Source organism: Pelodiscus sinensis, chromosome 24, assembly GCF_049634645.1.
Source record: "Pelodiscus sinensis isolate JC-2024 chromosome 24, ASM4963464v1, whole genome shotgun sequence".
Taxonomy (NCBI): Eukaryota; Metazoa; Chordata; order Testudines; family Trionychidae; genus Pelodiscus; species Pelodiscus sinensis.
This window is the reverse complement of record NC_134734.1, coordinates 21816799-21828992: the sequence shown is the minus strand read 5'-3', so window position 1 is coordinate 21828992 and position 12194 is coordinate 21816799. Positions and strand designations below refer to the sequence as shown.

Sequence of the window (12194 nt, the reverse complement as noted above, 5' to 3'; positions counted from 1 at the left end):
GCCCGTGGGTGTTTTAACTGATTGCTCGGTAGGAGGTGCTCTCATCTTGTTGGAGACCCCAACCAGAGACCTGACCCTTCATTCTAAACACAGTCCTGTTTATTTCAGCTATTCCTGGGAAAGACTCGTTGCTGGATTGGCCTTTAACGCCTGGATCTGTGTAATGCGGAGAACCCTCAACTCTCATTGCTCCCAATGGGAGCTGAAGCTTCCGTTGTCTGATGTAAGGAGGTTCGTGTCCTTATTTTAGATCTGGGTTTCTCCAACTTCACCGCACCACGAGCCCTTTCCGGCAACAAAAATTACTACATGACCCCCATCTGAGCCCACCCAAGCCCCACTGACCCGGGTGAGGGGACTAAAGTCTGAGCACCACCCCAGGCTGGGACAGACTTTGCCACGCCCTGTCTGGAAGGGGGGCTCCGGGCAAAACGGGCAGGGCTAGAGGGCAGCCAGGCTGCATGGACCGCACCATGCCTCCTCTGGCTAGCCCTCAGCCCTGCCCGGACTGTGCCACGCAAGGCTCCAGCAGCAATTTAAAGGGCTGGGTCATGAGCAGCAGCCTATAGCCCTGGACCCTTTTAAATTGCCCCATGACAACTGCCCCCTTTGTTGGCAGCCCTGGCCCCGCAGCTCTGGGCAGGGGTACAAAGCTGAATCTCAGAGGCTTCAGCCACAGGCGGGGGGAGTGGGGGCTGTCACCAGATTCCCAGCACCCAGAGTTTAAACCCTCCGACTTTGGCCCTGGGGATCAGGCTTCAGCCTAGGCTCATCACATGCAAACCAGCCCTGCTGATCCCATTACAAGGGGGTCATGACTCACAGTTTTAGATAACGTTGGTTATAGGCTTGTGTCATGATCATGAGGGTTAGCCAGCCACCTAGGGACTAAGGGGTTAACTACACCTAACCCAGGTAGAGTTGGCCAATAGCGATGTAGGTAGGAATTTCAAACTGGGACAAAGGAATTTTTGGTTTTTCTCTCCAGCTACTGAGGGACACAGACAGGATGTCTCCCTCCAAGAAAAGGCTCTTCATTGCCTGTAAGCAGGGTAAAGTTTAGATAAATCCGTTGTATTGTTTAATGGTTTGGGAAATGGGATGTGATGTCTGTGCTTTAAAAACGGGGTTTTCCTCTCTTTTGCAACTAAGTTTTGGCCCATGGTGGAATTCCTCCCGAGTATATTACTTTGTGACTCTACCATCCAGTCACTATGCTTGCAACAGGAATATTGTGGTGATAATAAAAGTTCTCTTTTCTTTACCTGGTATTGGCTAATTTGTGTGTCCTGGATTGTACTTTAGGGGTGAGATTTCCCAAGTGATCTCTCCCCTGATATTCTTATCATTACTAGGGTGGTGGCAGTGGAGTTTTTATCCCCAAAATCTAGGTTGTTAAGATTTTTTTTGGGGGGGGGAGGAGTTTTTTTTTTTTACCAAAGCCAGGAAAGATAAGGTTTTGGGGTACTTTTGCAGACCCCCACTTCTGAATTTATTGTGCCAGAGTGGGGAAGGAGCTTTGACAGCTCACCAATTCATCTGATCTGAACATTACAAGGTTCTTGTCCCAGAAGACCCTCGGATATACGACAAGGATGCTCAGGGACACAAAATGGAGCTGTGAAGACTTTTATTGAGATATACGGAAAGGTATACAAATGGTAAAATAACCAGAGTTAAAAAGGCAGTGATATTATTCTAGAGATACACATGATCTTATAAACACCAGGGCTGTGTCTAGACTGACAAGTTTTTCCGCAAAAGCAGCTGCTTTTGCAGAAAAACTTGCCAGCTGTCTACCTGGCCACTTGAATTTCTGCAAGAACACTGACGATCTCATGTAAGATATCAGTGCTTCTTGTGGAAATACTATGCTGCTCCCGTTCGGGCAAAAGTCCTTTTGTGTCAAAGCTTTTGTGCAAAAGGGCCAGTGTAGACAGCTGAGATTTATTTTGTGCAAAAAAGCCCCGATCGTGAAAATGACGATCTGGGCTTTTTTGTGCAAAAGCGCGTCTAGATTGGCACGGACGCTTGCGGAAAAGCATCCGTGCCAATCTAGATGCTCTTTTCCGCAAATGCTTTTAACGGAAAACTTTTCCGTTAAAAGCATTTGCGGAAAATCATGCCAGTCTAGACGTAGCCTAAAGCTTTGATGAATAGATCCACACTCTTCCTTGGTAACCTGGTTGTAAGAACATAAGAACGGCCATACTGGGTCAGATCAAAGATCCATCTAGCCCAGAACCTTGTCTGCTGACAGTGGCCAGTGCCAGGTGCCCCAGAAGGAGTGAACCAAACAGGGAATGATCAAGCGATCTCTCTCCTGCCATCCATCTCCACCCTGTGACAAACAGAGGCCGGTGACACCACTCCTTACCCATCCTGGCTAATAGCCATTAATGGACTTAACCTCCATGAATTTATCTAGTTCTCTTATAAACCCTGGGATAGTCCATGTGTGAGAGGGCCAACTCACCACCACAGCGCCACCAGCCATCTGTCCTGGGAATTAGCTCTTTCTTGCCAGCTGGGTGCCTTCCCTCTGGTGGTATCTCCCCTCTTTCTCCCGCTCATAGCATCCTCTTTGGGACACTACCCTCCGGCAGTGCCCATATTAGTCTCTGATGCAGGGGTAGCCCTAGACTAGCTGCCAGCAACTGGAGCTCTAGGCAAACCACGCAATTGGCACCCCCACCCCCAAATCCCTCAATGATATTTCACCACCATTTGGCACCCCATTTAACTTGGTGCCCTAGGCGACTGCCTAGTTCGCCTATATGGACGGGCCACCCCTGTCTCTGAGCCCCCCTAGCGGGGGTAGTTGTTGTCCACTTGGCTCACACTCCAGGGTCCTCTCCTTCAGAGAGCCCCTGGTTGCCTAAGCTACACAGTTACCAGGGTCCCGGTCACAGGGAGCAAAGCCAAAAATGGCCGATTTTGAACACTTTTCGAAGTTGGAACTGAAATTCGGCCTAAAAATGCTGTTTTCCAGTGGAAAAAATCATGTTTGCTTAAACCCATTTTTCAATGGGATCTTTTTTTGCTGGGGCGGGGAGGAGGGAGGAGGGAGGCAGATTTTGACCATGTCTAGTTTATCATGGGGACAAACGGAGATGTGGTACTTATGAAAATAAGAATGGCAGCTGCCATCGTGCCGGCGAGGATGAAAACGAGACGGCAGCCTCATGCTCCACCCCATAATTCGATCCCCAGCTGAGGTGCCAGGAAGAAATGCCCTTCATTCCGTACACCCCCGGCATCGGACGTCCTTTTTAAAGTCCTGCAGCAGGAGCTGTGGAAAAGGCCGCTGTAGCAACGCCATGGGAACAGGCTCCCGTCGTAAACCTCCTCTTTCCCGATCCGGACGCAAAAAGGATGTTGGGACTGAACAGGGGGTGAGGAGCAGTTCTGGAGAGAGGCTTTGTGGAGAGCATTGATACCCTTCACAGAGAGGATCAGAACTCGTGCAAAACCAAGCCCTGCCTAGCCAAGGCCATTTTTATCACATCCATGTGGGAGACGTCCCCAGTGTAATCCAGAGTCAAGCCAGGTCCCCAACAGGGGATCAGATTAGATGAACTCTGCTAGATAAGATGATTACATAAACCTTACTGGATAAGCAGAAGCAAAGGTCACTTGTAGCCAACAGGGACAAACACCCTCAGAAACATCCCGAGCATAGGGAAGGCCAACTCCAGGGACGGAGCAAGAACAGTTCCCCCGCCTTCTCTGACCTGACCTGCCGTGTTTCACTGAGAACCTTTCAGAGAGCAGAAGAAAGTGGCAGCAAGAAAATCTCAGGTTTATTCAGGACTTGGCAGCCCCCCCCCCCCCCCCGCTGCCCAGATTGGAACTTCGTGGTACCACATCCTCATGGTGAGAGGTGAGACAGGCCCTGCCCCAAAGAGCTTACAGCCTGAATGGACAAAGGCGGGGAAGGGACACAAAGGTGACACAGCTGAGCTGGTATTAGGCCTCCCAAACTGATACCCTAACCACTGGACCAGACCACAGCAGATTAAACAGACACAGCTAATGCTGGTGCCCTCTGTTGGAATTGCTGCATCATATCAGACCAGTTGCCCTCCTCAGTCCGTGTCCTATCTCCAACAATGGCCAATACCAGCAGCTTCATAGAAAAGTGCAAGAATCTCCTTAATGGACTATTCTGGGGCCTAATCCATCACCCACTGATGTGCATGTGAAGACTCCCATTGACCTGAATGGGCACTGGATCGAGTCCAGAGGAAGTGAGCCCTAAATATCTTGGTTCCGATTCTGCCTCCCTTGAAGTCCACGGCAGATTTGGGGTGGACTTTATTGGAAGCCGGGTTAGCTCCTTTATGCAGGGAGGTACAGACAGCACCCGGAACAGACAATAGGTCTGTCAGATCTGATAATATAACAATACCCAATGTTTTGGAGGAATGCAAACAAAACCGAATGAGACACCTAACCAACTGGGTAAGTCTGTACTCTAGTGAGTGGGATATTTCAGAGCTGGCTTTTCACCGAACGAGCACCTAGAAAGGACCTTGAGTGCCTGGGTCTCTACTCTTCTCTGGGAAGGGAGATCAGCCATCCACAAGGCACTGTCCCACTGTTCCTGGACCCCCCCCACAGCCTCTGTACACGGGAAGTGTTGGATGAAAGGTGGAGAAAGGCAAGGACAAGTTGAGGAGGTGCTGATTTTTCAGTGCCCCTGGCTACTGGCGGCACAGCTGTGAAAAAGTAAATGCTACTGGAATGAGGTAGCAGGGCACCGGAGTATGTGAGAAACCTTGACGACACGGTGAGTCTGTGAGCTGGAAAGACCGTCATGAGCCCCAGAGCTGATGTAGAGGCTGTGGGTCATGGAATACACAGGTCTGGCCTTCTGGGATTTGCAGGTTTGTGTGGCCGGGTGCATCTGTTTTTGCACATCACTGCAAGGAACCATGTTTGCTGCAAGTGCCTCATCCCTCTTACACTTGCCTTCTTTTGTGTTGCAAAGTTTAATTTGCAGGGTTGAGGCCATAGCCCATACAGTGTTTGGGGAGTGCAGAAGACGCTACAGAAATGGAAGGCTTATTTCTTTTGCATTAACCAAAGGTGGAGTTAAAAATAACCTCACTTGCAAAAGCCCCGGGGGAGCCAATTTCCTCCTCATGACCCAGGCTCATGTAATTGATGTTAATAATTTATAAGGCCAAGGAAGTTAAGGGTTCATTTTCCAAAATAAAAACACTCTCCCATCACTGAAGGTCTGCCCCTTGCCGCCTCACTCAAAAATTGCAGCCGCCACTGGCAATATTAGCTCCCTGGCTGTCGGGGGAAAACCTGGCAGAATAATGGAGATAAATCTCTCCAAAACTTAAAACCAAAGAAATGGACCTGGGTAAGCAACAAATCCAGGCCCCAGCAGACTCGCTAAGAGCTGAGAATTCCCATGCTGGAGCCCTCCACTAAAAGCAGCCTGTTGCAAGGTCATCCACAGAAAGGGTTGTCACATCCTTGCCTGGGTCAGCCCAGTCCCTCCTGGGTATGTGAGGGTTTGCAAGCACCGAGTCCCAGATTATAGGACGAGAGGAGGGGAAGTGTATGGCGGGGAGGGGAGAGAGCGCTGCTCTGGGTAAGCGGGAAAGTACATGATCCCCAGGTGCGGGAGGGTATTGGCTAAGCCTCCAGGGGCGGGGAAGCACATGATCCAGGTGGGGGTATGGGTTCAGCCCCAGATGTGCACGGAGGGGGGGGGTAGCACATGATCCAGGTGGGGGGTATATAGGCTCAGCCCCAGATGTGCGCGGAGGGAGGGGTAGCACATGATCCAGGTGGGGGGTATATAGGCTCAGCCCCAGATGTGCGCAGAGGGAGGGGTAGCACATGATCCAGGTGGGGGGTATATAGGCTCAGTCCCAGATGTGCGCGGCGGGAGGGGTAGCACATGATCCAGGTGGGGGGTATATAGGCTCAGTCCCAGATGTGCGCGGAGGGAGGGGTAGCACATGATCCAGGTGGGGGGTATATAGGCTCAGCCCCAGATGTGCGCGGAGGGAGGGGTAGCACATGATCCAGGTGGGGGGTATATAGGCTCAGCCCCAGATGTGCGCGGAGGGAGGGGTAGCACATGATCCAGGTGGGGGGTATATAGGCTCAGTCTCAGATGTGCGTGGGGGGGGGTAGCACATGATCCAGGTGGGGGGTATATAGGCTCAGCCCCAGATGTGCGCGGAGGGAGGGGTAGCACATGATCCAGGTGGGGGGTATATAGGCTCAGCCCCAGATGTGCGCGGAGGGAGGGGTAGCACATGATCCAGGTGGGGGGTATATAGGCTCAGCCCCAGATGTGCGCGGAGGGAGGGGTAGCACATGATCCAGGTGGGGGGTATATAGGCTCAGTCCCAGATGTGTGTGTAGGGGAAGCACATGATCCCCAGGTGGGGGAAAGAACTCAGCCCCAGGTGGGGGGGGGGCGCTTAGCCCCAGGCTCAGCACAACCGCCCGCCCCAAGAAAAAAAACCGGGCTCCTGTCCCTTTAAATCCTTCCTCCACCACTCCGGTGACGTCACCCAACCACGCACCCTGACAACAAACTCGCCCTTTAAATCGCCCCCCCTCTGGCCACGCCCCCTCGCGGGCGGGGCTGGGGAGGCGCGTGCGGAGGCAGCCTCCCCGAGGCTCCAGGTGGCCCCGCCCCTTTCCCCTCCCTGCCCAATGGGGACGGGCCAGGGAGCGGGGCCCCCGGACGCGGCGCGGGCAGGCTCGGCTACGCCGCAACGGGGAGGGATTTTCTGCGCCGCCATCTTGGACGTGGCGGCGGGACCGAGCGAGCGAGGGGGGGCGGCCCGGGGCGATGGCAGCCGCCGCCAACCCGGGTGAGTGCGGGGCCCCGGGGCGCGGGGGGGCTTGGAGAGCCGGGCCCCGGGCAGCTCACGGGGGAAGGGCGAGGGCGGTGTGGGCCGGCTGGGGAGAGGGGCCAGGCTGGGGGGGGGGCGGCTGGGGAAAGGGGCCAGGCTAGGGGGGGGGCGGCTGGGGAGAGGGGCCGGCTGGGGGGGGGAGAGGGGCCAGGCTGGGGAGAGGGGCCAGGCTGGGGGGGGGGGAGAGAGGCCAGGCTGGGGAGAGGGGCCGGCTGGGGGGGGGGGGGAGAGAGGCCAGGCTGGGGAGAGGGGCCAGGCTGGGGGGGGGGAGAGGGGCCAGGCTGGGGGGGGGGCGGCTGGGGAGAGAGGCCAGGCTGGGGGGGGGCGGCGGCTGGGGAGAGAGGCCAGGCTGGGGGGGGGCGGCGGCTGGGGAGAGAGGCCAGGCTGGGGGGGGGCGGCGGCTGGGGAGAGAGGCCAGGCTGGGGGGGGGGGCGGCTGGGGAGAGAGGCCAGGCTGGGGGGGGGGGCGGCTGGGGAGAGAGGCCAGGCTGGGGGGGGCAGGCTGGGAGAGGGGCCGGCTGGGGGGGGCAGGCTTGGGGCGAGGGGCGGTGTCTAGGGGGAGGCCTGGGGGATGTCTGGGAGGGTTGGGGGAGGGGATGTGGCGTCTAGGGGGAGAGCAGGGGGGTCTGGGGAGAGCGGGGTACAGGAAGTGGCTGGAGAAAGGGTGGCTGGGAGGAGGTGGCTGGGAGAGTGCAGGGGGGGAGGTGTCTTGGAGGAGGGGTGTCTGGTGGGAGTGCTGGGAGAGGTGTATAGGGAGGGGTGTGGAGGCTGAGGGAGGGAAAGCAGGGGAAGGGGAGGCTGTGGGAAGGAGTGGGTGGAGGAGTGCTGTGGATGGATGGACTGAATTCAAGGTGGCGGAGGTCAGATTCTCTAGGCCAGATGGGGTCCCATTTTGACAATTCAGGAAGACTTGGTGACCCAAGGCAATTCAACAAGGGGGGGGGGGCAGAGACACTTGGCAACCTTTTTGAAATGTTATGGTGAAACCCTGTTCTAGGCAGAGGGTTGCGGTGGGTGTCATATTTAAGCTTAGAGGGGAGGCTTGGCTGGAGCCTTTAACAGTAATGCATGAGGTGGGGTTGGACCAACCCCTTCCCAGTGAATCCCTCCCCCCAATTTTTTCCTGCTGCTTTTTACTCCTTGTTGGATTATGTTGCTGGCTAGCTTGTTTCGAAGTAGACCCTGCTTCCCTTCAAGGTCGCACACATGCAAACAGCCCAGTCTGTTTTGATAGGTCTCTTTCCCATCTCTGTGAATTCATTGCTGGCTGGCATGCAGTAAGTGCACTCCAGAAAATTATCTTAAAAAAAATTGTTATTTTAATGGCTTACATTGGGGTGTTCTTTCTGCACATATGTTGATTTGTTTTTGCCCTGGCAAGAAATAAAATCTACTGTTATTAATTGCTTAAACTATGAGGGCACTGCAAACTGTAATTCATGGCAATAAAAACAATATCCCATTTCATCTCTTCTGAACTGATTGACAGGCAAAACTGATAATGTACATAGGCAAGAGAGGCAGTGCTAGTGTGCTTTTAACTTTCTAAACTCTGCCTAACACAGGAGCTCTTTTTTATGGGTGTGTGGGGGAAATCTGGTATTTCTGATCCTTGCTGATTATAATTGAATCTTTCATGCCTCATAAGTTTCTGGCTAAAACTTTCTCATTTGTTTTGGTGTATATCTGATGTAACTTCCCTGATGCCAGTAGAGTTATTGTGGATTTACAGTGTTGTAGCGGATTCGAATTTTGACCTCTGCTTGTGTTCTTTGAATTGTGGTGTTTTCTGTATATTCATTTGTGGCTTGAGGCTGATTAGGTCTTGGGCTGTGAGAGCGGTTCACATTCATCAAATATTGTTAAACAGAATTTTGAAGGATGAAATTTTCATTCTAGCTAAACATAATTTGGTATAGTAACCTTTTGTGGCTTTCAACATTGAGAAAGCACCTTGGGTCTTTAGCTTGTGGTGATCTTGAGGCTAGGGTGCAGCGCTGACGTCTAGAAATACGTGGTTGTGGTTTCACATGTAAAGAACTGAAATTCTACAACATACTGAAGTCAGTTCCCCTTGTTTGAATCATTGACGCTTGTGTTGCCATTTGGTCAGAATAGGGCAACAGATTGAAACTTAGACCTCCCTACCCCCCAATCCTGCAAACACATGTGCTTCACAAATCAAAGAAGCTCCTCAACATAAAAAAAGTTAAGCATGTAGGTGTTGACAGGACTGGAGCTTTATAAAAGAGATTGCTCCCTTCTTGTCTGCCAGGGTGGTGGGGTTTTTTTTTTTGGTGTTTTTGTTTGTTTGTTTTTAGTGTTGAAGTTTCTCTTGCAATTTCAAGAGCAAAAGAGATGTAGTTAAATCCATTGCCTGGTGCAGTAAAGCTGGGGGGGAGGAAACACTTCATAAAGTAAACCAGATTTTGTAGTACAATAATACTTCTGTGATCTGAAAAGTAAGTACACTAATGAGTATTTTGTATTGTTCACACATGACAAAATGTTTATGCAACTTCATCTGCTGAGTTGGATGATATTTAGCATTCGAGACACTCTTTAAACATTGCTGAATTCACATGTCAAAAGAACAAGTTTTCCATCCTCATTTATAACTTCATGGCTACAGTTTGACAAACACACCAATAATAGCTTGATTCTCTAAACAGGAAAAGGTATTTACTCTGAGTAATTATGCATTGTATACATTTAGGTTAATGTTAGTAAGATAAGTTATTTGTCTGCTGCTGTCCTTGCAAGCTTTGACCCCTTTTTTCCCTTTTGGTATTAAAAAGTGGACTGCAAAGTTCGAGTGAGCTAAGCCCAGAAATATGCACCGAATGTCCTATTAAGCCGGCAGAGTCTGGTGATGGATAAAACTGGTTACAAAATATGCTGTAATTTACAACTGTTTAAAAGCACAGAGGTTTCAACCCTAGGGCCTGGATCTTTAAGTTCTGCATGGGAAGACCAGTGTGCCCTTGTTAGTCCCCCACAGACTTTACTGGAATTCTGCAGGTGCAAGATGTGGTTGTGCCAAACAGCTTTCAGAATAGAGTCCTGAGTCTGTTTAGTGGAAACGTTCAGTGCACGTTTCTGGCTTAACTCATTTTTTACATTAGTCTTGCTGTTCATAAGTACTTACGTTTTGATCTAAGCTGCAAGCAATGACTTTTATTGTCGAGTGGACTACAGATGAATCTCTTTTCATTTCATTTTAAATTTCTCCTTAAAGCAACACATCTTTCTACCCATCTGTTCCCCAGCAATTAATCTGTCTTCTCCCATAGCGTAAGGCTTCATTGTTTAATGATAGAAGGTAGGGATGTTAGCATATAGATGTTTAAATGATTAACCAATAAACCCGGGTTTATTGGTTAATCCAAATGACTACACACAACTCCTCTCTTTACTGCCTCTGTAGCTGAGGCAACAGCACGGGGGGCAGGCAGGATCCGGTAGCGGGGAGTTGGCTTAAAAGCTGGATCCCTGTGAACACTGGATCCTATGGAGCCGCCTGCCCTCTCCCCCCTCCCACTGCGCTGCTGCTTCTCTATCAGAGGCAGCAGTGCAGGGTGGCGAGGCAGGGGAGGCTGTCACGGAGTAGCTTCTGTCTGCAGCAGGCCCGGGCTTGCCGGAGACAGAGGCTGCTCTGTGGGATGACGGGCTCCCTGGGAGGGGGGGCCAGGAGCTCCGGGGGGCCATTTTGGTAACCATTAAAAATGTTTGGGCTCCACAATTACTAAAAAACACGGAATCTCTCATCCCTAGTTAGGCTTAATCTGGAGGAGGAGACTTGTATAATATTTGAAAGATTTTTAATGTCAGATTTTGTTTGTAAAAATTTTTTTGGACAAATATTTGACCTATTAGTTTCATTATAAACTTCCCTTCCCTGTTCATATCTGCTTTTTTAATATTGGCAGTGAAGTGAAAGGTACAAGGTTTATTTGCCCTTGGTTTCTTGTTAATGTTACTTTCTTTTCCTATGAGCCTTGGCAAAGCATGGTGGTGTACATTGTACCTTGACTCATAATAAATGCACAGCTCTTTATTTTTAAAATGCTGTTTTAAAAAAACCCCAATATGCTAATGGTTACCAAAACGTTGTCACTTTTAAGGGTAATCTTTTTTTTTTTTAATAATTATCTTCAGGTTTGCTGTGTTTCCTCTCCTATGGTCCAAGAACTTATTAACAATGGCTTTATTAAATGAAAAAAATACCAGTGTGCTAAGGATGTTAAGGGCTAGTAGACTAGTTGACTATCCAATAAGAAAATGCTTATCGGATAGTCTGTCGACTAGTCGATTCCTTCCCCCTTGCTGCCTCTATTAGATAGAGGCAGCAAAGGGGTGGCAGGAGAGGGGATATTTCAAAGTGGCAGAATGTGGTGCTGCCGCTTTGAAACATCATGGCAAAGGCTCTTGTACATTTCAAAGGAAGAATGCACAAGTGCCTATTGAGTAGTTGATGAAAATTCCATCAACTACTTGACTAGCAAAGTAATCATTAATTAACATCCCTACAGTGTGCAATTCCCGTCTTAAGCGTAGTCGTTCACGCGGTCCAAACAGTAAAGCTTGCAGTTCTGTGAATGAGATAAGACTTGATTATTGCATTCTTCTACCTAGCTGGATTACTGCTCAGTTGTAGCTGCTCTGATAGTGATCAGCTTTTTTGTAAACTTCTTTTTTGTTTCCATACCTAGCCTATTCTCAAGTTTTAGTCAAATAAGTCTACACAATTCTGAATAAGGATGCCAAAGAGCAGTTATTTGGCTAATTGTGCAGCCAATACAAATTGTGTCAACTACATGATTAGTTGATATGGGGGCCGCTCTGCAGAGCCACAGCACAGGTGACTTCCTGAGCTGGTGCAAGCCAGGACTGGTGCAGGCTCCAGGACCGCTGTGCCTTTGCATTTTAAATGTAGTAAGAGCTGCCCAGGCCGCCGTGGACAGGGGCTGCTTGGCGGCAGCAGCCCCTGTCCGTGGGGCAGCACTGTGGAGATGGTGCTGGGGGAACCAGCTTTTAAACAGGCTCCCCTCAGCACCGTCTCCTGTTTCCTCTCCATACAGAGGCAGCAAGTAGGAGGGGGAACTGAGTAGTCAAGTACAGGCAGTCCCCGAGTTACGCGGATCCGACTTATGTCGGATCCGCAGTTACAAACGGGGCCCTCCCTCTCCCTAGTCTCCAGCAGACCAGGGAGAGGAAGCAAAGCGGCGGAACACGTCTGGGCTGTCCGCTGCCCGCGTGCTCCGCGGCTTTGCTCTGCTTTGCTCCCCGTCCCCCTGGT

The 12194-nt window shown here is 50.8% G+C and overlaps 1 protein-coding gene across 6 annotated transcripts in view; it reads left to right on the top strand.

The window, feature by feature from the left end:
* The first annotated feature begins 6660 nt into the window (after positions 1–6660).
* The window catches only part of ARNT (aryl hydrocarbon receptor nuclear translocator), a 48807-nt gene continuing 43273 nt past the window's right edge, over positions 6661–12194 (top strand). For 4 of the 6 annotated variants that reach the window (XM_075907780.1, XM_075907779.1, XM_075907777.1 and 1 more), the window contains exon 1: positions 6688–6854. In XM_075907780.1, coding sequence (XP_075763895.1) covers positions 6833–6854 — 22 coding nt within the window. In that variant the 5' untranslated portion in view covers positions 6688–6832. Of the gene's footprint in view, positions 6855–12194 lie in introns of all 6 variants that reach the window. The other 2 variants (XM_075907778.1, XM_075907776.1) reach the window with 1 other exon arrangement.